The sequence below is a fragment of the Lagenorhynchus albirostris genome, chromosome 6 (genome assembly GCF_949774975.1).
Source record: "Lagenorhynchus albirostris chromosome 6, mLagAlb1.1, whole genome shotgun sequence".
NCBI classification, from domain to species: domain Eukaryota; kingdom Metazoa; phylum Chordata; class Mammalia; order Artiodactyla; family Delphinidae; genus Lagenorhynchus; species Lagenorhynchus albirostris.
This window is the reverse complement of record NC_083100.1, coordinates 118,235,785-118,263,479: the sequence shown is the minus strand read 5'-3', so window position 1 is coordinate 118,263,479 and position 27,695 is coordinate 118,235,785. Positions and strand designations below refer to the sequence as shown.

Genomic DNA, 27,695 nt, shown 5'->3' with positions numbered 1-27,695 from the left:
TTGTTCCAGGGTCAACTGTACCGTGTACTTCAAAACAGTCACCTTGGCCTTTATGTCTGATTCCAGTGATGCTGCTGTTTGCTGAGAACACTTAGAGAACTCCTAGTTTGGAATTTCCTTCAGGAATTTCCTGAGCCATCCAAGAAAATATGACTTTATCGTGATATCTTGGTCAAATTACCATGTCATTCCTAAGACTGTCCCTGATCACTTCTGATTGAAGAAATCCAGTCCCCATTCATGGGGTAGCAGGGCCACCTGAATTACACTACAGGCTTCTAGTGATGCTGCTGTATCCAATCCTTGTTCTCAGCTGCCAAGAAGGGAACCCCCACCAGGACCTGGCTTCAACGACGAGGAGGGAGGGTTGGCAGTGACTCAGAAGCCCAGAGATGGAGAGCTCATGGTTTGGTCCAGTGTGGTGCTTGGTCTCGGAGACTCTGCCTTGCTCTGAGGGGGCTGCACTGCCATGTGGGTTTGGACATGGCAAATGCCAATTCCTGGCAGGGTTGAGATTTCCTCCATAATTTAGGCCATGCAAGCCCACCCCTGGAGCAGGAATAGGGTTGATTCCCCTGCAAATATTTAGCAACTACACAAGAGACATGGGCTAGGCTTGGGGTCTGCACATGGATGCTAGTGATATGGGCATTAGGCACAGAGAGCCATGCAGTGGCCACAATTGCCCTGCGGTGCTTCATGATCCTCCTTCGGATAGATTGGCCCCCACAGTAAGGCTCCCAATGTGTGGAGATCATTCTGTAAGGGCAGAGCAGACTAGAACCTTCTGTCTGCCCCAGATGCCTGCATATTCATGCCCTGGGGTCCCCTTGCCACTTTCTGCCCTGTGGAGGAAGACTTGAGGTGCTGGAGGAAGACTTGGCTATGGTTGAGTGCAGATGTGCTGACATTCCTGGGGTGGCCACAGGCTCAGTGTGGCCCCCATTCCATGTGGATGGGGTCACTGCTGTGTCCACACTGGCTGCCTGTGGCAATCTGAATAGAGACGTCTACAAACATGGCACTGGGCCTCCTCTTGGAGAGGCTGGGCTTTCCTGCCAGAGTGCCAGCAGTGGTACTGCGCTATGGCAGTGCCCACCGTGCTCTGGGGGACCCAGAGACCCTGCATCCTTGGTCCTTGCTCCTGGGCAGCCCCCTGCCTTGTACAACATGCTTGTTTTAAGTCTGTGCCTCCAAACACCTAGTGCAGCTGGGCTGCATGAATAAGTGGTTCTCCCAGAGAGGCTTGGAGAGGAACCTCTCATGAGGATATCTTTTTGGGTTCTGCCTGTTACACTGTTGATGAGCCAAGAGCCTTGGACTTCCTGCCAATATCTGGGCAGTGCCCAGTAGGCTAAGCTCCAGTGGGGCTGCCCAGTCCACTGCAGGCCTGTGTGTCTGTGTCTGTGTAGTTAATGTGTCTGTGCATATGTCTGTGTGTTGGAGTGTGTGTAGTTATGTGTCTCTCTGTGTGCCTGTTTATATTTCTGTGTGTTTCTGCATCTCTGTGTGTGTAGTGTCTGTGGTGTGTGTGTGTCTGTGTATAGTTTACCTGTCTCTGTGTCTGTTTGTATTTCCTTGTGTGTTTATGTGTCGTGTGTGTTCATGTGTGCATCTGTATGTGTGTAGTTTATGTGTCAGTGTCCATATGTGCATCTGTATATGGGTGCGTCTGTGCGTTGTTTATGTGTGTGTGTGTGTGTGTGTCTGTGTGTTGTATGAGACAGCGCTTTCCACAAGCATAACCTTGGCCGCAGCCCTAGGCTGGAGGCGGGAAAGGGCATGAGAAAATAAGAGGAACACTGGTCAGGTTTATCAGCTCTAGCAGAGAACTCTTAAAACGCAAAACAGAAAAAAGTAGGTAGAATATTCACTCATTTTGCGTTTTCCCAATTCCTGTTCACAGGGAAAAACCCGTTACAAGTATCAATACTTGGCTACCTTCTACAAGTAGAGCTTGACAAGGGCACAGCGAGGGCAGGTAACACCTGGCATTCAGAGACGGCTCTGGCCTCTGGCCAGGAGCCTCCTGCCTTCATTTCCTGACTGTCTCCTGCAGCTGCTGGGGTGAGGGAGAAGGGGAGGGAGCGGGGACTTGCGGGAGGGTGCTGCCTGTCGTGATGTCTGTGGGCGTGGCCAGGCAGGCAGGAGAACTGCGGAGCGGGCTGGGAGCGCCTGACTCCTGGGTCTGCCTCCGTCACCATTCAGAGCTCTCACCTTGGACCGTAAACTCACTCCTGGAGGAAGATCAAGTCTTCAGGTTAGTTGGGAGAGAGAAGGTGAGGAGCTAACCTGTTCGAGGGGGCCGGTGGGGTTTTCATAAGCCTGTGCTGAGCTGTTGCTTTAAGCAGCAAGGAGAGCTCCTCTAAGGGAAAATGCGCGAAGTCTAGACTGAGTAGCTGGTGTGAGAACACAGGCTCACTACCATGTCAAGCATTTCCTGGGTTTAGTGGCTCACTGGGAGGCAAGTTCCCAGTACAAAGGGCTCCCGAGCCCGGCTGGGCCATGGGGATAAGGGGGAGGAGAATTTGGAAGTGTTCAGGCAGCAAATGTTCTGCCTGAACGGCTGGGTGGCATCTGCTCCCATTGCTGGCTTAACCCACGTGAGTGCTGGTCAGGCGTTCCTGTGGAACGGAATGTGCCGGGGTGGAAACATCGAATCCCTCTGAGCTGCTTCTCTGCACTCTGCCCACACACAGTGATGAATGGATTTGATGCCGCCAGTTCTTTCCAAGGACATGGACATTAAGCACAGGCATCCCTGGGTGTGGATGTGTTTGGGTTTGCACACCCAGGCCTGGGCCAGGATGTCAGGGCAGGTGTCTGGGGCTCCCACCACACTGGCCTGGCTGAGCACTGATTTAAGGGATGTGACAGTTCTACAAGGTGCAGTGATTCTGAGGAAGAGCCAACAGGAGGCTGTGAGCAGGGTAGGCTGTTTCTATAGCCTAAATACAAGGCAGTCCACTGTAACCTACATCATCTAGCAAATGCCATCCCTGGGGTTTGCTTGTCAGAGGTGGGCATGTCCAGGCCCCTGGTGCAAGGCTTGCCAGGGCTTGGAGGGCCTGGGAGCTTGAATGCATCTGGGGATACCTGCTTGCACTTATTATAATTGCTAATAAGGATTGAATCTCATTAGAAACAACAGAGGTGAAAGCTCTAGGTAAACTGTAAAGGATTGCACAAAAACTGCTTCTTACTGCAAATTCAGCTTACAAACACTTGAATGCAGTTGTTCAAATCAGGTGTAATGTGGGGGTGATTTAGGAACATAAGTTCCTAAAGTTTTACTGCACTGATGAAAAGCAAATGCTGATACTATTCTTGTTCTTTGAGAAGACATGACACCCTTGGGGTTAGCTGAGGTCTGAGATCATCAAGAATCATGGGGGAGGGGGAGATCCTAGCTGCTGCTGGGGACTCAGCAGCCTAGATGCCTGAGAAGGGTTTTAAGCCTGAGTCCAGGGCATCATGTGTGTTTTGGAAAGATCGCTGTGGTTAAGTGGTAGGGAGCAGTTGGGGGGCTCTGAAAGCCACTGCTGAGTCCTGCCAGCTGAGAGGTGGCTGCACAGTCAGGTCAGGGGGCACTGCCTAGGTGAGGGGTCTGCAGGGTCAGAGGGAGTCGTCAGAGGCGCTCCTGGTTTGTGATATGTGCACCTGAATGGTCGCAGGGTCCCGGGTGAAGGGCCAGGCCTCAGGACTTCAATGGGGGTGTTTGGGCACCTTGGAGACATTGGGGTAGACAAAACGGCAGCTGGACACAGTGGTCTGGGCTGCAGAGGGGAACTGGGGAGACACCTGTCCGCGGGTGAGAACCTCACTTGCTGGTTGGATTTTTTTTTTTTTTTTTGCGGTATGCGGGCCTCTCACTGTTGTGGCCTCTCCCGTTGCGGAGCACAGGCTCCGGATGCGCAGGCTCAGTGGCCATGGCTCACGGGCCCAGCAGCTCCGCGGCATGTGGGATTTTCCCGGACTGGGGCACGAACCTGTGTCCCTTGCATCGGCAGGCGGACTCTCAACCACTGAGCCACCAGGGAAGCCCCTGGTTGGATTTTACAGAGGTTTGATTCCGGATTTTGCCGCGGGCTGCGCAGAGGCACTTGCTTGTTCCTCAGGGAGCCGCGCACCTGCGCAGGTCGCCCATGTGCAGGGCCCCCGAGACCCCCAGCCTACAGGAAACACACTCTGCAGGGGTGGGAGCAGGATCCCGCCCAGCGCAGGTCTCTTTTCAGGTAGCAGGGTCTGATCTCGGAGGGACAGCTGAGATCGGTCCTGAAGAGAGATCTTAGTTCCCTGCCCGGGAATTGAACCTGGGGAGCCTGGATGAAAACCAGGAATCCTAGCCGCTAGACCACCAGGAGCTAGAGGCTAGAAGCAAAGGGGCCCTAGCTCTTTCCCCCGTTTGAAAGCAAGAATGTTTCAAGGAAGCAAAAACTGTAAAAACAGGTACAAAGTTTATTATTAAAGACACAGCACAACGTATGGGAGAGCACACAGAGAAGCAATTTGTTTATTTGAGACAGAGCAGGGCAGAAATACACACCCAGAGAGAAGGGGTATGAGCATCCTCTCTAATGAGGAGGAACGCAGTATAAGTCAGAAACGGGTCAGAAATACACACTGGGAGAGGAGGGCGGGCATCCCGAATGCGGAGCGCAGTACAGAGGCGATTTAAATCCCTTCTATAGGACAGTCCTTCCAGGTCTTTGTTTACCTTTGGCCAATTATCTTGTTTCTTTTTTCACACCTGACTGGTCCCAGGACCCTTCCCACATGCATGTGCCACTTTTTGCTAAGCTGGATCTCACCCCAGAGGCCTGTGGGTGCATGTCCATACACACTATGGGGTGGCGGCCCCTCCCTTTTTGACCCCCAAGGAGCCTTCCTGCGCATGTGCAGACAGGGAAGTTTTCCTTGACCTCAGGAGTAGTCATCTTATCTCCTTACTTCAGCAGAGTTCAGCTTCTGCCACCAGCTTTGTCCTTGGAGTGTCTGGGTGAGACCAGAGCTTCAGTGTTGCTCCACTTGACAAACCCCAGGTGTCCGGCTCAGGGGCCCATCTATCTCCTACTTCAGATCTACCATCTCCCACAGTGGGAAGAGGAAGAGAGAGAGAGAGAGAGAGAGAGAGAGAGAGAGAGAGAGAAGAGAGAAGAGAGCCTGCAGCTGGGCTGGCAAAGCCCACTTCCTGGAGCACTGAGTGGGAGGGCAACTCTCCGAGCCTCCAAGCTCAGAGGAAGGCCACTCTTGTCCACTGAAAAACAAAAAGCACAACCTAAAAGTTGAGAATTATACTTTATTCAGTGGACTTTCTGAGGACTCATGCCCCAGAAGAATAGCTCTGAGGGACTGCTTCGAAGAAGTAAGGGGGGAGCCAGGATATATAGGAGTTTTTGCCACAAAACACAGGTAGTCGGAACATCAAAAGATTACTGTTAATTAAAAAGAACCAGACATCTCAAATTAAGGAGTTTAGTGCTTTTCTATATATGGGAAGATACTAGAGTCTGGGCTCATTGAAATCATTCCTTTGATATGCACGTCAGCTATCTAGGGCCGGCATCCCGCATGCTTTTCTCCATCCTGAATCTACTCAGGGTGCACAGTCGGAAGTGGCTGCAGAGGCTGATTGCTCGATGGCCACAACATCCTTTGTTTACTGACATGGCAGGCAACATTCGTGGTCCACACTTTAAAATGAGAACATAAAGTGAGGCTTTTAACCAAGGTCGGTCATTGCAAGAGCCATCTGAAGGGATTAAGGATCAGACTTCACAGTCTGTGTCCTGGCCTGGAGTGGGATAAGGGCAAAGGCCCCTGCACTGCCCTTGCAGGGAAATGTCTGTCTCTGTGCACAGGCTGGGCTGAGAGGAGGCTGACTCCTGGCGGCCTCCACGGCCCCAGAGTCTATACCTGCACCTTCCCTGGGCTTCACCACCTAGAAAGAGTGCACCAAATTCAGCGGACCCAGCCACAGTCCCGAGGTTGCCGCCACCTGGACAGTTCTGCACCAAGAAGGAAGCTTTGGTCCTGAAGGGTGTGTTACGTGGAGAGGGACATTCCATGACTGGGGTGTCTTCTCAGGACTTAGACGTTGTCCATGGGAGGAGGGAATTGCCTGTAGAGTGATTTCTTTTTAGTAATAAAGTTTTCGCAGCAGCTAGTATGCTTTTTTTCTGTCTTCTCTTTTCATTATTGCATTATGTCAAATGATTAAAGAACTTGGAGAAAGGTGTTCTTAAAATTTACAAAGAAACCATTTTCCATCTGATGCGTATTGCTGCTGCTAATTTATACGCTACCGTAAAACCACCACGCTGGCATTGTATTCAGTAATACACTTTATTTAATTGGCATGCCTGTGCAGGAGAGGGCACCACATTCTCAGGACAGCCAGAACAGCACCACAACACACGCAGTGCACCAAGGAGATGCTTGTTTAGGTGCGGTCTTGCTGGGCTGAAGGCCACTGAGGGCAAGTACCTAGGACTTCTCGCCTTCCACTTCCTGTCCCTCACGTCCCTGCTGCCTCATTTGCACCAAACCTGAGCTCTCCTCTGTAAATGCAAAGAAATTCCATCATGCCCACAAAGCCCCAGCCAAGTTCTGCTGTCAGAGCCATCGGGAAGGGCTGCAGGTGCCTGGCCCTGGCTGGAGCGTGGGGAGCACGGCTCTATTGATCCCCTTTTCTCAACACCTCCGTTGTTGAGTTTCCCCTCTGGCCCGGAGCAGCGAACAATGGCTGCTGGGCCAGGTTGGGGAGGGCACAGGGGTAGAACCCCCTGTCTTCCCCAGCAGGGCATGACCACTGTCACCCCCCCATGTGCACTGTCCCCTGGGCACCCTTGCACCCAGTGCTGTCATCTGATGAGCCCCTCTACCACACTCTGGGCACATCCTCTGGAGCAGCAGTGAGGCCGGAGTAGCGTGGCCTGGAGCCGGGTTAGTAAGTATCAGCAGGGAGGGCCCAGGTGAGTGGGGAGCATGTTGTGTCAGTCCTGGGATACCAGCCAGAGCCTCAGGTAATTTTCAGTCTGCTGCCTCTGAGCTGGGACTGGAAGAAGCAAGTGCATGCACTCTTCAAGCGGAGTCTTGATTTCCTTCAGCCCTCTGGTAAGCCCCACTGGTTTTCAGATCAGCTAAGTGGGCTCATCCCTCTAGTGTCAGATCCCAGGGTTGGGGTGCCTAATACATGGCTTGAACCCGTCATTGCCTAGGGAATATCCCTTAGCCTGTGATATCCCCTTCCTCTTCTGGGTCCCTTGCTAGGTATGTGGGTCCCAACTAGATCGCTTCGCCTCCCCTCCTACCAGACTCTGTGTGCTTGTTTCTTTAGAGCCTTGGCTGTAGATGAGCTGTTCTGCTAGTCTTCAGGTCATTCTCAGCAAGAGTTGCTCTATATGTAGGTATAGTTTTGACGTGTTCATGGGGAGAGGTGAGCTCAGGGTCCTCCTCTCCCACCATCTGATCCTGCCTCCTAACCACTCAGATATTGACAGGTGTTGACAGACAGCTGGGTTGTTTCCAGTTTTGGCCTATTACGGATAGAGCTGCTATGAATATTTGTATATAGGTTTTTGTGTAAGAGGAAGTTTCATTCATCTAGGATAACTGTCCAGGAGTGCAATTGCTGGGGCATATGATAGTTCTTTTATAAGAAACTGTCAAACTGCTTTCCAGACTGTCTATGACATGTTGCATTCCCACCAGCAGTGTGTGAGGGGTCCAGTCTCTGCCTGCTTACCAGCATTTGGTGGTGTCTCTATTTTTAAATTTTAGGTATGCAGTGATATGTCATCGTAATTTTAATTTGCATTTCCCTAATGGCTAATGATGTTAAACATCTTCTCATGTGCTTGTTTGCCATCTATATATACTCTTCAGTGAAGTGACTCATATCTTTGTCCATTTTCTTTTTTTTTTTTTTTGCGGTACACGGGCCTCTCACTGTTGTGGCCTCTCCCGCTGCGGAGCACAGGCTCTGGACGCGCAGGCTCAGCGGCCATGGCTCACAGGCCTAGCCGCTCCACAGCATGTGGGATCATCCCGGACCGGGGCACGAACCCACGTCCCCTGCATCGGCAGGCGGACTCTCAACCACTGCGCCACCAGGGAAGTCCTCTGTCCATTTTCTAATTGGGTTGTTTCTTTACTGTTGAGTGTTGAGGGTTCTTTATATATTAGGGATATTAGTCCCTTTCTGAATATGTGATTGGCAAATATTTTCTCCCAGCCTGAAATTTGTCTTTTCATCCTCTTAAGTTTTCACAGAGCAAAATTTTTTAATTCTTATGAATTTCAATTTATCAAAATTTTTTTCGTTTTATGGATTGTGCTTTTGGTGCCAGGTTTAAGGCTCTTTGCCAATCCCCAGATCCTGAAGGTTTTTCCTATGTTTATTTCTTAAGCTTTTATCGTTTTACAATTTACATTTAAGTCTGTGGTCCGTTTTGGATCAACTTTCATATAAGATGTAAGACAGAGCTAAAAGTTCTTCTCTCTCTCTTTTTTGCCTATGGATGTCCAATTGCTCCAGCACCATTTGTTGAAAAGGCTGTATTCCTTGCATTGAATTGTTTTTGCACCTTTGTCAAAATCCATTGAGCATATTTGTGTGGGCCTCTGTTCTGTTGCATTGATCCTTGTGTGTAAACCTCTGCCCCCACCACACACTCTTAGCTATAGAGTAAATCTGGTGATTGAATAGATTGGTTCCTCCCATTTAAATCTACTTTTTCTAAATTGTTTTAGTTATTCTCAATTATTTGCTTTTCCATATAAATTTTAGAATAATCTTATTTATATCTGTAAAAAATCTTTCTGGAATTCTGATAGACATTGCATTAAATTCCAATTTTGGGAACATTGACATCTTCACTATATTGAATCATCCAATCTGTAAGCTTGATTTATCTCTCCATTTATTTAGATCTTCTTTTATTCCTTTCATCAGCATTGTGTAGTTTCCAGCATATGAGTCAGTAAATGTTTTAGTAGATGTATACCTATTTATATTTTTTAGCAACTGTAAATGGTATTATGTTTTTAATTTTGAGGTCGATCTGTTCATTGATAGTATGTAGAAATATTAGATTTTGAAATGTTTGTCTTGTATTCTATAACCTTGCTGAACTCACTTATTAGTTCTATGAGATTTTTGTAGGTTCCTTGGGATTTTTTTTGTGTGTAGAAAATCATACCATCTGCCAGTTGAGACAGCTTTATCTCTTCCTTTCTACTCTGTATGCCTTTACTTCCTTTTCTTGTCCTATTAGCCTAGCTAGAATTCCAGTACTATGTTGAGTGGGAGTGGTGGGATTGGACATCCTTGCCTTGTTCCTGATCTTAGCAGGAAATCTTCAAGTTTCTCACCATTAAGTATGATGTTAGCTATAGGTTTTTGGTAGATAATGTTTATCAGGTTGAGGAAGTTACCCTCTATTACTGTTTTTCTTGGAGTTTTTATCATGAAGGTGTGGAATTTTGTCAAATGCTTTTTTCTGCATCAATTAATATGATCATGTGATTTTTCTTCTTTAGCCTGTTAATATGGTAGATAATATTGATTGATGTTTTTATTAGCTTTATTGAGGTATAACTTACCATACCATACAATTCATCAATTTAAATGGCACAATTCAGTGGTTTTTAGTATATTCACTGAATTGTGTGACCATCACCACAGTCAATTTTAGAACACTTTCACCAACCCAAAATGAACCCTATACACATTAGCAGTCACTCCTCACTTTCCTCCAACAGCGTCCTCCTCCGTCCATCCTAGGCAAACACTAATCTACTCCCTGTCTCTATAGATTTGCCTATTTGGAAGATTTCATATGTAAATGGAATTGGGCAAGATGTGCACTTTTGTGACTACCTTCTTTCACTTAACATAATGTTTTCAAAGTTCATCCATGCTGTAGCATGCATTGGTATACTCTTCCTTTTTTATTGTTAAATAATATTCCATTCCACATTTTATTTATCCTTAATCAGTGATCAACATTTGGGTTGTTTCAAAAACAATACAAAAAAGTATTCATAATACTTTTAAAAAGAGTATGCATAATACTTTTTGAGTATTAAAAATGCTTTTATGAATATTAATGTACAAGTTTTTTTTTATGTACAAGTTTTTGTGTGAACATATGTTTTCATTTCTCTTGAGTATATACCTAGAAGTGGAATTACTGGTTCATATTTAACATTGGTCAACCTGTGAATATTGAATCAGCCTTGAGTCCCTGGAAAAAAGCCCTGCTTGGTCATGGCATATAATTCTTTTCACATATTGTGGAATTTCCTGTGCTAATATTTTGTCACGTTTTTTTGCATCATAGTCATGTAACATACTGGCCTGTAGTTTTTTTTTGTACTGTCTCTATCTGATTTTGGTATCAGGTAATACTGGCCTCATAAAATTAATTGGGAAGTGTACCTCATCTTCTGTTATCTGCAAGACATTGGGTAGGATTGGTGTTAATTCTTCTTTCATTGTGGAGTAGAATTTTCAGTGAAATCATCTTGGCCTGGAAGTTTTTGGGGGGGGAACTTAAAAATTCAAACTCAACTTACTTAATAGTTATAGGATATTCAAATTATTTTGTACTGGGTGAGTTATACTAATTTGTGCTTTTTTAAAGAATAGGTCCTTTTCATTTAGTCAAATTTATGTTTGTAGAGTTGTTCATAGTGTTCGATTATTATCCTTTTGCTGTCTGGTGGTCTGTGGTGTTATTCCCCATTTCATTCCTTGTGTTGGTAATTTCTATTCTCTTTTTTCTTTGTCAGTTGTGCTAGAGGTTTGTCAATTCTATTGACGTTTTTGAAGAACTTGTTTTGGTTTTGATTTTTCTGTTGTTTTTCTATTTTGTTGTTTTTATACCTTTTATTTTCTTATTTTTGTTTGCTTTGGGTTTGTCTTGCTCTTTTTTTTCTAGGATATTGAGAGGGGAGATTAGATTATTGATGAGACTCTCCTTTCTAATTTGAGCAATTAGTGCTATAAGTTTCCCTCTCATCACTGCCTTAGCTGTGTTCCACAAAGTTTGATATGTTATATTTTCATTTTAATTCAGTTCAATATAATTTTGGTTTACCTTGAGACTTTGTCTTTGACTCCTGGATTATTTAGAAGTGTGTTTTTTAATTTCCAAGTGTGCAAATTTTTGGCCTTTCTGTTATTAATCTCTAATTTGGTTCTACTGTGTCTGTAAAACACACTGTATATTTCAATTCTTTTGAATTTGTTGAGATTTTTTTAATGGCTCAAGGTGTATCTGGCCTTGATTTATGTTCTGTGGGCATTTAAAAAATGTTTTGCTGTTGTTGGGTGGATTATTCAATAGATATCAATTAGATCCCATTTGTTGATGGTGTTGTTCAGTTCTTCTGTATCCTTGCCAATTTTCTGTCTTGTTCTACTGATTGCTGATAGAGAAACGAAATATCCAATGCTATAACTGTACATGTTTGTTTCTCCTTTCAATTCTGTCAGTTTTCCATCACATATTTTGAAGCTCTGTTGTTTGGTGCATACACATTTCATATTTCTATGTTTTCTTGGTAAACTGACCCATTTATTATTATACAATATCTCTGTCTGTCCCTAGTAATTTTCTGTGATATGAAGTTTACTATATCTTGTACCAATACAGCCACTCATGCTTTTTTCGGATTAATGCTTGAATGATATATCTATTATCCATCTTTTTACTTTTAGCCCACCTATCTTGTTATTTTTGAAGTGAATTTCTTGTAGACTGCACATAATTGAGTTGTGTTTTTTAATCTACTCTGCCAATCTCTGCATTAAGTTTTGGATTCAGACCACTTATATTCAATGTAATTTTGATATGTTAGGGCTGTGGGTTACTTAAATATATTTTATAATCCCACTTTGATTTATAGTATTTTTAAATGTATCTTTTATAGCTTTTCAAAGTGGTTGCTCTACATATTAAATTATGTATACATTACTTGTCACAGTACTGTTGTCATTATTTTATCAGTTTGAGTAAAATCTAGAAATCTTACCTCCTTCTCCATTCTTTTTTTTTTTAAGCCTGGATAATAATTATAAAATATAATCATCAGGGCTTCCCTGGTGGCGCAGTGGTTGGGAGTCCACCTGCCGATGCAGGGGATGTGGGTTCGTGCCTCGGTCCAGGAGGATCCCGCATGCTGCGGAGCAGCTGGGCCCGTGGGCCATGGCTGCTGGGCCTGCGTGTCCGGAGCCTGTGCTCCACAGCAGGAGGGGCTGCGGCAGTGAGAGGCCTGCGTACCGAAAAAAAAAAATATATATATATATATATATATAAAATCATGTAAATAGGTGTATTGGGGTGGAGAGGCACATATAAATTTTATGGTTGGGGTACTGTTTTTTATGATTTAAAAAAATTTTATTGGAGTATAGTTGATTTACAGTGTTGTGTTAGTTTCAGGTGTACAGAAAAGAGAATCAGTTATGCATATACATATATCCACTCTTTTTAGATTCTTTTCCCATACAGGCCATTACAGAGTATTGAGTAGAGTTCCCTGTGCTCTACCATAGGTCCATATTAGTTACCTATTTTATATATAGTAGTGTGTATATGTCAATCCCAATCTCCCAATTTATCCCTCCTCCCTTTACCCCCTAGTAATCATAAGTTTTTTTTTTTTTAAATCTTTATCGGAGTAAAATTGCTTTACAAAATTGTGTTAGTTTCTGCTGTATAACATTGTGAATCAGCTATAGGTATACATATATCCCCATATCCCCTCCTTCTTGGGTGTCTCTCACACCCTCCCGATCCCACCCCTCTAGGTGGTCACAAAGCACCGAGATGATCTCCCTGTGCTACATGGCTGTTTCCCACTAGCTATCTATTTTACATTTGGTAGTGTATATATGTCCATGCTACTCTCTCACTTCATCCCAGCTTACCCCCCTTACCCTTCTCCCTCTCCGTGTCAAGTCCATTCTCTATGTCTGCGTCTTTATTCCTGTCCTGGCCCTAGGTTATTCAGAACCATTTTTTTAGATTCCATATATATGTGTTAGCATGTGGTATTTTTTTTTCTCTTTCTGACTTAATTCACTCTGTATGACAGATTTTAGGTCCATTCACCTCACTACAAATAACTCAGTTTCGTTTTTTTTTATGGCTGAGTAATATATCATTGTATATATGTGCCACATCTTCTTTATCCATTCATCTGTTGATGGACACTTAGGTTGCTTCCATGTCCTGGCTATTGTAAATAGTGCTGCAACGAACAGTGTGGTACATGTCTCTTTATGAAATATGGTTTTCTCAGGGTATATGCCCAGTAGTGGGATTGCTGGGTCATATGGTAGTTTTTTTCTTTTAGTTTTATAAGGAACCTCCATACTGTTCTCCATAGTGGCTGTATCAATTTACATTCCCACCAACAGTGCAACAGGGTTCCCTTTTCTCCACACCCTCTCCAGCATTTATTGTTTGTGATTTTTTGATGATGGCCATCCTGACCAGTGTGAGGTGATACCTCATTGTGGTTTTGATTAGCATTTCTCTAATGATTATTGATGCTAAGCATCCTTTCATGGGTTTGTTGGCAATCTGTTTATCTTCTGTGGAGAAATGTCTATTTAGATCTTCTGACCATTTTTGGCTTGGGTTGTTTGTTTTTCTGATATTGAGCTGCATGTGCTGCTTGTATTTTGGAGATTAATCCTTCGTCAGTTGCTTCACTAGCAAATATTTTCTCCCATTCTGAGGGATGTCTTTTCATCTCATTTATGGTTTCCTTTGCTGTGCAAAAGCCTTTAAGTTTCATTAGGTCCCATTTGTTTATTTTTGTTTTTATTTCCATTTCTCTAGGAGGTGGTTCAAAAAGGATCTTGCTGTGATTTATGTCAAAGGGTGTTCTTCCTATGTTTTCCTCTAAAAGTTTTATAGTGTCTGGCCTTACATTTAGGTCTTTAATCTATTTTGAGTTTATTTTTGTGAATGGTGTTAGGAAGTGTTCTAATTTCATTCTTTTACATGTAGTTGTCCAGTTTTCCCAGCACCACTTATTGAAGAGGCCTTCTTTATCAAAAATAAGGTGACCATATGGGTGTGGGTTTATCTCTGGGCTTTCTATCTCATTCCATTTATGTATATTTCTGTTTTTGTGCCAGTACCATACTATCTTGATAACTGTACCTTTGCAGTATAGTCTGAAGTCAGGGAGCTTGATTCCTCCAACTCTATTTTTCTTTCTCAAGATTGCTTTGGCTATTTGGGGCCTTTTGTGTTTACATACAAATTGTGAAATATTTTGTTCTAGTTCTGTGAAAAATGCCACTGATAGTTTGATAGGGATTCATTGAATCTGTAGATGGCTTTGGGAAGTATAGTTATTTTTACAATGTTGATTCTTCCAATCCAAGAACACAGTACATCTCTCCATCTGTTTGTATCATCTTTAATTTCTTTCATCAGTGTCTTATAGTTTTCTGCATACAGGTCTTTTGTCTCCTTAGGTAGGTTTACTCCTAGGTATTACATTCCCTCTGTTGCAATGGTAAATGGGAGTGTTTCCTTAATTTCTCTTTCAGATTTTTCATCATTAGTGTATAGGAACGCAAGAGACTTCTGTGCATTAATGTTGTATCCAGTTGCCTTACCAAATTCATTGATTAGCTCTAGTAGTTTTCTGGTAGCATTTTTAGGATTCTCTATGTATAGTATCATGTCATCTGCAAACAGTGACAATTTTACTTCCTCTTTTCTGATTTGGATTCCTTTTATTCCTTTTTCTTCTCTGATTGCCTTGGCTAAAACTTCCAAAGCTATGTTGAATAATAGTGGTGAGAGTGGGCATCCTTGGCTTGTTCCTGATTTTAGAGGAAATGGTTTCAATTTTTCACCATTGAGAAAGATGTTGGCTGTGGGTTTGTCATATATGGCCTTTATTATGTTGAGGAAAGTTCCCTCTATGCCTACTTTCTGGAGAGTTTTTATCATAAATTGGGTGTTGAATTTTGTCAAAAGATTTTCCTTCATCATTGAGATTATCATATGGTCTTATCCTTCAGTTTTTTAATATGGTGTATCACATTGATTGATTTCCATATATTGAAGAATCCTTGCATTCCTGGAATAAACCTCACTTGATCATGGTGTATGATCCTTTTAATGTGCTGTTGGATTCTGTTTGCTAGTATTTTGTTGAGGATTTTTGCATCTGTGTTCATCAGTGGTATTGGCCTGTAGTTTTCTTTATTTCTGACATCTTTGGTTTTGGTAACAGAGTGATGGTGGCCTCATAGAATGAGTTTTGGAGTGTTCCTCCCTCTGCTATATTTTGGAAGAGTTTGAGAAGGATAGGTGTCAGCTCTTCTCTAAATATTTGATAGAATTCGTCTGTGAAGCTATCTGGTCCTGGGCTTTTCTTTGTTGGAAGATTTTTAATCACAGTTTCAATTTCAGTGCTTGTGATTGATCTGTTTATATTTTCTATTTCTTCCTGGTTCAGTCTCGGAAGGTTGTGCCTTTCTAAAATTTGCCTATTTCTCCCAGGTTGTCCATTTTATTGGCATATAGTTGCTTGTAGTAATCTCTCATGATTCTTTGTATTTCTGCAGTGTCAGTTGTTACTTCTCCTTTTTCATTTCTAATTCTGTTGATTTGAGTGTTCTCCCTTTTTTTTTTTTTGATGAGTCTGGCTAATGGTTTACCTACTTTATTTATCTTCTCAAAGAACCAGCTTTTAGTTTTATTGATCTTTCCTCTTGTTTCCTTCATTTCTTTTTCATTTATTTCTGATCTGATCTTTATGATTTCTTTCCTTCTGCTAACTTTGTGATTTTTTGTTCTTATTTCTCTAATTGCTTTAGGTGTAAGGCTAGGTTGTTTATTTGAGATGTTTCTCGTTTCTAGAGGTATGATTTTATTGCTATAAACTTCCCTCTTAGGACTGCTTTGGTGCATCTCATAGGTTTTGGGTCATCGTGTTTTCCTTGTCATTTCTTTCTAGGTATTTTTTAATTTCCTCTTCGATTTCTTAAGTGATCTCTTGGTTATTTAGTAGTGTATTGTTTAGCCTCCATGTGTTTGTATTTTTTACAGACTTTTTCCCTGTAATTGTTATCTAGTCTCATAGCGTTGTGGTCGGAAAAGATACTTGATACAATTTCAATTTTCTTAAATTTACCAAGGCTTGATTTGTGACCCAAGATATGATCTATTGTAGAGAATGTTCCATGAGCACTTGAGAAGAAAGTGTATTCTGTGGTTTTTGGATGGAATGTCCTATAAATATCATTGAAGTCCCTCTTGTTTAATGTGTCATTTAAAGCTTGTGTTTTCTTATTTATTTAGATTTTGGATGATCTCTCCATTGGTGATCATTGGGTGTTAAAATCCCCTATTATTATTGTGTTGCTCAATTTCCTCTTTTATGGCTTTTAACATTTGCCTTATGTATTGAGGTACTCCTATGTTGGGTGCATAAATATTTATAGTTGTTATATCTTCTTCTTGGATTCATCCCTGATCATTATGTTGTGTCCTTCTTTGTCTCTTCTAATAGTCTTATTTTAAAGTCTATTTTGTCTGATATGAGAATTGCTACTCCAGCTTTCTTTTGATTTCCATTTGCATGGAATATCTTTGTCCATCCCCTCACTTTCAGTCTGTATGTATCCCTAGGTCTGAGGTGGGTCTCTTGTAAACAGCATATATGCAGTTCTTGTTTTTCTATCCATTCACCTCATTTGTGTCTTTTGGTTGGAGCATTTAATCCATTTACATTTAAGGTAATTATTGATATATATTTTCCTATTACCATTTTCTTAATGGTTTTGGGTTTGCTTTTGTTGGTCTTTTCCTTCTCTTGTGTTTCTCCCTAGAGACGTTCCTTTAGCATTTGTTGTAAAGCTGGTTTGGTGATGCTGAATTCTCTTAGCTTTTGCTTGTCGGTAAAGGTTTTAATTTCTCCATTGAATCTGAATGAGATTCTTCCTGGGTAGAGTAATCTTGGTTGTAGGTTTCTCCCTTTCATCACTTTAAATAGGTCCTGCCAGTCCTTTATGGCTTGCAGAGTTTCTGCTGAAAAGTCAGCTGTTAACCTTACTGGGATTCCCTTGTATGTTGTTTGTTGTTTTTCCATTGCTGCTTTTAATATTTTTTCTTTTTATTTAATTTTTCATAGTTTGATTAATATGTGTCTTGGCAAGTTTCTTCTTGGATTTATCCTGTATGGGACTCTCTGCACTTCCTGGACTTGACTATTTCCTTTCCCATGTTAAGGAAGTTTTCCACTATAATATCTTCAAATATTTCCTTAGACCCTTTCTTTTTCTTTTCTTCTTCTTGGACCCCTATAATTCGAATATTGGTGTGTTTAATGTTGTCCCAGATGTCTCTAAGACTGTCCTCAATTCTTTTGATTCTTTTTTCCTTATTCACTCTGTGGTAGTTATTTCCACTATTTTATCTTCCAGGTCACTTACCCATTCTTCTGCCTCAGTTATTCTGCTATTTATTCCTTCTAGAGAATTTTAAATTCCATTTATTGTGTTGTTCATCGTTTGTTTGCTCTTTAGCTCTTTTAGGTCCTTGTTAAATGTTTCTTGTTTTTCCTCCATTCTATTTCCACGATTTTGGATCATGTTTACTATCATTACTCTGAATTCTTTTTCAGGTAGGCTGCCTATTTCCTCTTCATTTCTTTGGTCTGCTGGGTTTTTACCTTGCTCCTTCATCTGCTGTGTATTTCTCTGTCTTCCCATTTTGCTTAACTTACTGTGTTTGGGGGTTTCCTTTTTGCAGGCTGCAGGTTTGTAGTTCTTGTTTTTGGTGTCTGCCCCCAGTGGGTAATGTTGTTTCAGTGGGTTGTGTAGGCTTCCTTGTGGAGGGAACTGGTGCCTGCGTTCTGGTGGATGAGGCTGGATCTTGTCTTTCTGGTGGCCAGTACCACGTTGGGTGGTGATTTTTGGGGTGTCTGTGGACTTATTATGATTTTAGGCAGCCTCTCTGCTAATGGGTGTCATTACGTTCCTGTCTTGCTAGTTGTTTGACATGGGGTGTCCAACACTGTGGCTTGCTGGCTGTTAGGTGGCGCTGGGTCTTAGCATTGAGATGGAGATATCTGGGAGAGCTCTTGCCAATTGACATTATGTGGGGCCGGGAGGTCTCTGGTGGTCCAATGTCCTGAACTTGGCTCTCCCACCTCAGAGGCTCAGGCCTGACACCGGGCTGGGGCACCAAGATCCTGTAAGACACACAGCTCAGAAGAAAAGGGAAAAAAAGAAAGAAAAAATAAATTAAAATGAAAAAATAAAAAAATAATTCTATAAAAATAATAAAAAAAAAAGAAGAGAGCAACCAAACCAATAAACAAATCCAACAATGATAACAAGTGCTAAAAACTATACTAAGATAAACATACAAATCAGTAACAAGTCAGTTGCAGACAGCAAACCCCAAGTCTACAGTTCCTCCCAGTGTCCACTGCATCAATTTTGGGTTGATTCGTTGTCTATTCAGGTATTCCACAGATGCAGGGCACCTCAAGTTGATTGTGGGGATTTTATATTCTGTTCCTGAGGCTGCTGGGAGAGATTTCCCTTACTCTTTGTTCACACAGATCCTGGGGTTCAGCTTTGGTTTTGGCCCCACCTCTGCGTGTAGGTTGCCCTGTCTTCTGTTCCCACCCAGACAGGATGGGGTTAAAGTAGCGGCTGATTAGAGGGCTCTGGTTACTCATGCTGCGGGGTGGGGAGGGGTATGGTATTTATAATTGGAATGCAGGGCAAGCCTGTGGTGGCAGAAGCTGCCGTGACGTTGCAACAGCCTGAGGTGCACTTTATGTTCTCCTGGGGAGCTTGTCGCTTGATCATGGGACCCTGGCAGTGGCGGGCTGCACAGGCTCCCGGGAGGGGAGCTGTGGATAGTGACCTGGGCTTGTACACAGGCTTCTTGGTGGCTGCAGCAGCAGCCTTAGCGTTTCATGCCCGTCTCTGGTGTCTGTGCTGATAGCCATGGCTCGTGCCCATCTCTGGAGCTCGTTTAGGCGATGCTCTGAATCCCCTCTCCTTGCTCACCCCAAAATAATGATCTCTTGCCTCTTAGGCAGGTCCAGAAATTTTCTCAGAATCCTTCCCGGCTAGCTGTGGTGCACTAGCCCCATTCAGGCTCTGTTCCTGCAGCCAAGCCCAGTCGTCTCCCTGGGGTCTGACTTCTGAAGCCAGAGCCTCAGCTCCTAGCCCCACCTGCCCTGGCGGGTGAGCAGACAAGCCTATCAGGCTGGTGAGTGCTGGTTAGCACTGATCCTCTGTGCGGAAATCTCTCCACTTTGCCCTCTGCACCCCTGTTGCCGTGCTCTCCTCCGTGGCTCCAAAGCTGCCCCCCTCCCACTCCCGTCTCCACCAGTGAAGGGGCTTCCTGGTGTGTGGAAACTTTTCCTCCTTCACAGCTCCCTCCCAGAGGTGCAGGTTCCATCCCTATTCTTTTGTATTTTTTCTTTCTTGTTTTGCCCTACCCAGGTACGTGTGGATTTTCTTGCCTTTTGGGAAGTCTGAGGTCTTCTGCCGGCATTCAGTAGGTGTTCTGTAGGAGTTGTTCCACATGTAGATGTATTTGTGTGGAGGAAGGTGATCTCCACGTCTTACTCCTCTGTCATCTTGAAGGTCCCATGTCCCTCTTCATTCTTTTTTTTTTTTTTTTTTTGCGGTACGTTGGCCTCTCACTGTTGTGGCCTCTCCTGTTGTGGAGCACAGGCTCCGGGCGCTCAGGCTCAGTGGCCATGGCTCATGGGCACAGCCGCTCTGCAGCATGTGGGATCTTCCTGGACCGGGGCATGAACCCGTGTACCCTGCATCGGCAGGTGGACTCTCAACCACTGTGCCACCAGGGAAGCCCCCTCTCCATTCTTTATCTTACCAATTTGTGACAAATTGTCTTAAATATTTCCTCTACATACATTGATAACCATATCAGAGAGTGTTACAATATTTGCTTCAAAAATGAAACATAATGTAGAAAATTCCAAAAGAGAGAGAAAATGTATTGTATTTGCTCTTACTTTTCCATTTCCATTATTCTTTTCACCTTCCTGATGCTCCAAAATTTCTTCTCTTAATCTTTCTTTTTTTGTTTAGAGAACTTTCTTTGGCCATTCTTTTAGGATAGGTCTGCTGGCAACAAATTCTCTGTTTTCTTTCATCTAAGGTCTTGATTTCCCCTACATTCCTGAAGGATATTTTCACTAGATAAAAGATTCAGGGTTGACAGTGCTTCCTTTCATTACTTGAAAAATATGGTGCCACTTCTGGCCTCCATGGTTTCTGTTATTTGAATTTTTCCCCCCTGTATGTACATCTTCATTTTTCTCTTGATGGCTTCAAGACTTTTTCTTTGTCTTTAGTTTTCAAAAGTTTGACTACAGTATATCTTGGCGTAGGTTTCTTTGGGTTTATCTTCTTTGGGTTTTACTAAGCTTCTTTGATGTGTAGATATATGTGTTTTGTCCAATTTGGGGAGTTTTCAGCCATTATTTCTTCAAACACTTTTTCAACTACATAGTATTTCTCTTCTCCTTCTGGGATTCTCATTACATGAAGATTATATCTTTTGTTATAGTCCCACAGGTCTCTGAGGGTCTGTTAATTTTTTTCCTCTTTTGTTTGTATTAGGTAATTTCTATTGTTCTAACTCCCAGTTCATTGGTTCTTTTCTGTTTCCTCCATTTTGCTATTGAGCCATCTATTGAATTTTTAGTTTTGCTATTGTGTTTTTCAGTTCCATTTGGTTCTTCTTTGTTGAGGCTATTTCTTTGCTGAGACTTTCTAGTTTTTCATTTGTTCCAAGTGTCTCTGTTATTGCCTGTTGAACCATTTTCATTTTAGCTGTCTTAAAACTCTTTGTCAGATAATTCCAACATCCCTGTCGTCTTAGTGTTCTCATCTATTTTCTTTCAAGTTGATATTTCCTTGGTTATCACTGTAACAGGGGATTTTGATTGAAACTTGCACATTTCAAGTATTATGAGGCTCTAATTCCTATTTAAACTTTCTGTTTAGCTGGTTTCCTCTGACACCATTCCAGCAGAAGGGCCTAGTACTGCCTCATTGCTGCCAGGTGGGATTATAAATCCAAGTTCCCCACTTGGCCTCAGTTGATATCATGGTAGGGAAGGATTCCTTGTTATTTCTGGGTGGTGGTGTGGGAGATCTGGCTCCCTACTGGGCCTCTGCTGATACCTTCCTGGATGGGAGGGATAAGGTCACCTCATTACTGCTCCTCATGTGGCCTCCAGGGACACAGTTGTGACATGGCCTCACTACTGCAGTGGTGAATGTTCGTTTTGTCTACTTGGCCCGCTCTGACACCTCACCAAGGAGGTGTTTCTCTTACTGCAAGGTGGGGCTGAAGTTCAGGTTCCCCACTCTTGGTCTCCACCTACATGGTGGGGGGTGTGCATAAGGAGGAGGTTGGACTCCCTAGCACCCAGCAGGGATGAATATCCCAGCTCCCTATTTTCCTTCTCTGACCACCTCAGTGGGAATGGGGGACCGGGCCCCTTATTACAGCCTGGTGAGCCTGGGAGTTTAGGCTCACCACTTGGCCTTTGCTGTCTGGATAAATGTGGGTCTACAGTGTTTGGCTTCAGTAGAGTAGTGTCTAAAAGTTTTCTATCCTACTAGGCTGCCGCATTCATATTCCTTTGGCTAGAGAGGGCAGGCTTTTCTTGGGGCTTTTTTGTCTACATCTGTTTGTGTTTTCAGGTTGCTGACATCTTCAGCACCCTGTCTGGGATATATGAGACATGATAAAAATCCAAGGACACAGCCTCACTGCTGTGTCATTTCTTGGGTCCCTAACTTGTTTGCCACCTTCTGTCCACCTTTCAGAGTCTTCTTATGGTTGTTTTATATAAAATGTCAGGTTTTTCATTGTACTTAGCAGGAAGAAGAGGGAAAAGTAATTCTACTCTATGTTCCTGGGAGCATAAGTCCTGAGATGTACTTTTTTAGTGTTGATAGTATGTTTGCATGCTAGCCTGAATGATTTTGGAGAGAAGGAGGAAAAAATGTAACGTAGCAGTTTGAACAGGTGAGAGTGGGTGGGCTCCATTGTACCCAGTAGGGCTATAGGCAAGCGTGTCCTTGGAAGGCTGGGTACTTCAGCCTCTGGTTAGCTTCTCAGCATGTCTACCTCCCATGTAACCAGCTTCTGTGGTTGTGTACTCAGAGCAGCTTCCATTTCCTTCTTGGACCCTGGCTGATTCCATCAGTGAAGGAAGAAAGAGGCAAATTCAGTAGCTGAGACTAGAAAGGAGGGAAGGTATATAGGGATTTAGGGAGGGAGGTGGAGGAGAGCAGGAGTGAAAATTGACTTGGGAGATGCAGTAGGATTGCTGGGCAGTGCTGGGACCCACTGAGAACCCTGCATGTGGAGGCCAGGTGAGACCAGCAGCAGCACCCAGGGTTCTCCTTGGCCACATTCAGCCACTTAAGTGGAGGCTCAGAGTGGGCAAGTCAGGTTTGGGGTCTTGCCACGTGACAGATAGACTCCAGGGTGGCCCCCACGATCCCCACTGTCTGGTGTTCACACTCTTGTGTGATGATCCCCTGCCCTGGAGTGAGGGTGGGACCTTTAACTGGCTTCCAACCAATAGAATATGGCAAGGGTGATGGATGGGATGTTACTCTTTGACGGCTACATTACATGAAATTCTTCCTTGTTAGTTGACTCGCTCTGGAGACTCTTGCTGTTCCTTGATGAAGTGAACGGACCTGTTGGGGTTCACATGGCAAAGAGCTGCAGGAAGCCTGTAGGAAGTGAGGGTGGTCTCCAGCCGACAACCAGCAAGCAGCTTGGTCCTCAGTCCTGCAGCCACTGGGAAGTGAATTCTGTCAGCACTGAGTGATCTTGGAAGCTGATTCCCAGCGCAATGACACTTGAGAGCCTAAGCAGAAGACCCACCTAAGCCTGCCACAGCGACTCCTGAGCCACCAAAACTCTGAGATTATAAATGTGTATTATTTTAAGCTACTTATTTTGTGGTAATTTATTATGCAGTAATAGAAAACTCATATATCTGGTGAACTTGACAGAATGTAGGAGGAGGCAAATAAAAGGAGGGTGTTTGCTGGACCACAGAATCTCAACTGGGAAAGGGGAGTGAGGACGTGTTGGCTGACATGGGAGCAGGCAAGTGCTGGAGAGGCACTCACAAAACTGAGAGCCCAGGGTGTAGATGGTGAAGCCAAAAAATAACAGCAAGTGTAGCAGTGGGTGGGAGGGATGGGGAGAGAGAGAGAGAGACCATAAGCTGGGGCCCAAATCATTGAAGAATGAGGGTGGGACCTGGCCAGGAAGACAGTAGTCAGTGTAGTAAAGGTTGGGTGGTGTATTCCAATGGCAGCTGGAGTACGTTAGGGAGGGGAGAAGATGGCAGTGGAGAGCTAAGAGGATAACTCTGTTAAAGGGAGAGAGTGGGACCCAGTGTGTGATGAAAATGTGGGGTCCCTTGTTCAAAAAGCAGGAAAAAGTGCCGTTAACAGTCCTACAATATAAAAGATTTTCCTTTCTTCCAGTCTCTTGACTTGTCCTGGTGTTTTAAATTGCTATTCTAAGTAAAGAAAAATTAAAAATTTAAATTATTAGCATACATTTTATTGTTCATCTGTATATTGTGCAACATCAGTTTAAAATACAAATATGAGAGCATTTAACTTGTAGGTGGAATCACGGAAGTCACACAAGTTGTATTTTCGTGTAGTTCAAATGTGCATATGGAGTTTATTCTTACCAGGTGATGGAAACATTGCGTGAAACTAACTCTAATATTTTTGTTTTGTCTTTTGATACAAGTACATTCTATCAACACTCTCTGCCACCTTCTTACTGATGAGTAAATCATCTTTTCAATGTAAGTGGTGGGTTAAAGTAGGGAAATCATAGCAATAAGAAAATAGTAGGACTTCCTTGGTCATTTGTGTCTCTTCAAAAGCTGTTGCCTTTCTGTATTTAAAGTAAATTCTTGTTCCATCAGAAAGTGTGGGCTTTTGGGCTGTGAACATCCCCCACCCCCACTTACTCAGTTGTAGACATAACACACTGACCTTGTACCTGCTTGGACTCCCACACATCCTGGGTCCTCCAGAATTTGTGATCATGGGGCATTGCGAGCCTCTGTGAATTGGGGGACAAGAAGTGGTGGACCCATGAATTGTACTCACTTCACCCAAATGTAAACAAATAAAATGGTAACGGGTTAAAACATAATCCCAAAAGCAGGACACCATAACCTTGCAAGTATGGTGATTTTTCTCATTTTTGTAATAGGTATTATTATTTTCTCATTGCAAAAGTATTAATTTTCTAGATGCAGATATCATTAAAGCTGTAGCCTAGACAAAGACAAAGAAGAAAGCCGGAATCATCTGTACCTCCGCCACAAAAAGGTAGCCATACTTTAGAGGCTGTGTCTTTTTGGTTTTCTGTTCTATGTATATTCTAGGTACATATTTATTTCAAGAGATATATCCCAGTGTATCAATGGCGTTCACTATATTTTAAACATTTCCCAATGTCAGTATCTCTAGAGGATATTTATGTTTGCATAGTATTTCCTACTATGCACATATCACAATTTACCTAACTAATGCTCTGTTGTTGAATAGTTAGGTTACTGCTAGTGTGAAATGTGCTAAAATGTTCATTCTTGGAGATGAACATACACTTTTTTCCATATATTAGATGCTGAGACATGGGAAGGGCCTTGTTATAAGAAGTGTTTCTACTGTACCATTCAGTAGTATGAATTCCCCAAGGTAAAAATGATATTCACAGTTTGCTTTTTATCAACAGTGGTTTCTTTCTGGCTGACTCTAGTGAGAAGAGTGGCAACAGAAACATGCACCTAGAGAACACAGATGGCAGGCTGACTTCTGGTATGCTGGAGATAGAGATACATCAGACATCAGCTCCCATGAGTGCTGGCTTGGGAGGGCCAGGGCTGGTGGGACTCAACACCAGCGACCATAGGCCACAGCAGGGAGACAGCAAGGCAGACTCCCTGAACCCCTACCCCAGTGGGGCAGCTGGGCAGAGCTGCTGGGCTCCTGTGGACCAGAATTTTGGCTCATTCCTCACGAAGTGGAGGTGAGTTTAAAACAATTTTATCTTGTGAATGTGGAATTTACAAATACTGGGTTTTCTTGAGCATAGTTCTCTCACATTTTTTGTGGGAAAAATTTCCAGATATTCTGCAAGAATCTTTCCAGCATTAGATCACTTTCCTGACCTGTTTTGAATGAATGCTACTTCTAAAATGCGGCTAATGTAAATCCAAAAGATAATAAAAATAGAAATAAGATCAGTTACATCACCTGTGTAAGTATTTTCTTAGAGCTATTAAAATCAGGGTATAGGTACACAGAAAGCAGGAAGGAAGAGTGTGTTAAGTTATCTAGTGCCATGCAACAAACTCCAAAATTCAGAATCTTAAAACAACACATGTTTATTTTCTCACAGTTTGTGAGTCAGGAATCTGGGCATGGCTTAGCTGGGTCCTCTGCTCAGGGTCTTTTACAGGCTGAGAACAAGTGGTCAGCTGGGGCTGGCTGACCACGGTTCAAGTGGGCAAGGTCTGCTTCCAAACTCGTCTGTGTGATTGTTGGCTGGCCTCAGTTCCCCCCGGGCAGATGGACTGAGGTTCTCAGTCCCTTGTCAGGAGGTCTGCTCCATCGGGGCAAGCATGAGAGACAGTTCTTTGTAACCTAATCACAGACGTAACTCCCCATCACTTTTGCTGTGTGGGCCCATACTGAAGGGGATGGGATCACACAAGGGTGTGAACACCTGGAGTGGATCACTGGGGGCATGTCAGAGGCTGCCTGCCACAAAGGTAGAGGAGAGGAGGAGAGAAAAATCGTGAAAGACTAAATGGACCAAAAAGATGACTGGTGTTTTCTATAGAAAACTATGTATGGAGCCCTCCTAGGTTATCTGTATCTTCTCATTGTTTACAACTGATCTAAAAACTGATGACAATGCAAATGATTCTCATCCCAAGAAATACATTTGAAGTGTGTCTGATGGAATGAATTGTCCAGTTTTACACTGATTTTTCAATTCAGTTCAACATTTCTAATTGCCCATATATGTGTGGTTTCTTTTTCTTATTGGTTTCCTGTAATTAATGAGTTAAATAAAATATTTGATATGTGTTCATGTCACATATGTATGGCAGTCATGATTTTATCTTCTTTTTATACTTACAGTTTTATTGAGATAAATTGACATAAAACACTGTGCAGGTTAAAGGTGTACAGCACGATAATTTGACTTACATACATCGTGAAATGATTACCACAATAAGTTTAGTGAACATCTGTCATCTCATATAGATACAACATTAAAGAAATAGAAAAAAATTGTTGTCCTTGTAATGAGAGCTCTTAGGATTCATTCTCAACAACTTTCATATACAACATGCAGCAGTGTTAGCTATAGTCATTGTGTTGTATATTACATCCCTAGCACTTATTTATCTTGTAACTGGAAGTTCATACTTTTTGACTGTCTTCATCCAATTCCCCCTCCCTAAGCCCCTGACTCTGGTAACCACAAATCTGATCTTTTCTGAGTTTATTTTTTGAAGTATAGTTGACCTACCATACCATGTTAGTTCCTCATCCACAACATAGTGATTCAATATTTCTATATATTTCAAAATAATCACCACAAGTCTAGTTACGATCTGTCACCATACAAAGATATTACTTAGTTATTGACTGTATTCCCCATGCTGTACATTTAATACTGTGACTCATTTATTTTGTAAGTGGAAGCTGTACCTCTTAATCTCTCTCACCTGTTTCTCTCTTCTCTCCACACCCCTCCGTCTGGCAACTAACAGTTTGTTCTATCTGTGACTCTTTTTCTGTTTAGTTATATTTGTTCATTTGTTTTGTTTTTCAGACTCCACATATTAAGTGAAATCATACAGTATTGGTCTTTCTCTGTCTGACTTATTTCACTTAGCATAATACCCTCTAGTTCCAACCATGTTGCTGCAATTGGCAGTACTTCATTCTTTTTTATGGCTGAGTAATATTCCATTGTATGTATATGTGTGTATATATACATACACACCACATCTTCCTTTTTCAGTCACCTATTTTTGGGCACTTAGGTTGCTTCCATATCTTTTTTTTTTAAATAGATTTGAATCTCCTTTTATTTTTATTTATTTATTTACTTTTACATCTTTATTGGAATATAATTGCTTTACAATGGTGTGTTAGTTTCTGCTTTATAAAAAAGTGAATCAGTTATACATATACATATGTTCCCATATCTCTTCCCTCTTGCGTCTCCCTCCCCCCCACCCTCCCTATCCCACCCCTCCAGGCGGTCACAAAGCACCGAGCTGATCTCCCTGTGCTATGTGGCTGCTTCCAACTAGCTATCTACCTTATGTTTGGTAGTGTATATATGTCCATGCCTCTCTCGCGCTTTGTCACAGCTTACTCTTTCCCCTCCCCATATCCTCAAGTCCATTCTGTAGTAGGTCTGTGTCTTTATTCCTGTCTTACCCCTAGATTCTTCATGACATTTTTTCCCTTAAATTCCATATATATGTGTTAGCATATGGTATTTGTCTTTCTCTTTCTGACTTACTTCACTCTGTATGACAGACTCTAGATCCATCCA

The 27,695-nt window shown here is 42.8% G+C and overlaps 1 protein-coding gene across 1 annotated transcript in view; it reads left to right on the top strand.

Moving 5' to 3' along the window:
• Positions 1–2,164: 2,164 nt before the first annotated feature.
• The window catches only part of OCA2 (OCA2 melanosomal transmembrane protein), a 245,408-nt gene continuing 219,877 nt past the window's right edge, over positions 2,165–27,695 (top strand). Inside the window, exons 1-3 of the mRNA XM_060151549.1 lie at positions 2,165–2,260; positions 24,361–24,439; positions 24,870–25,139. Coding sequence (XP_060007532.1) covers positions 24,892–25,139 — 248 coding nt within the window. The 5' untranslated portion in view covers positions 2,165–2,260; positions 24,361–24,439; positions 24,870–24,891. The remainder of the gene's footprint in view (positions 2,261–24,360; positions 24,440–24,869; positions 25,140–27,695) is intronic.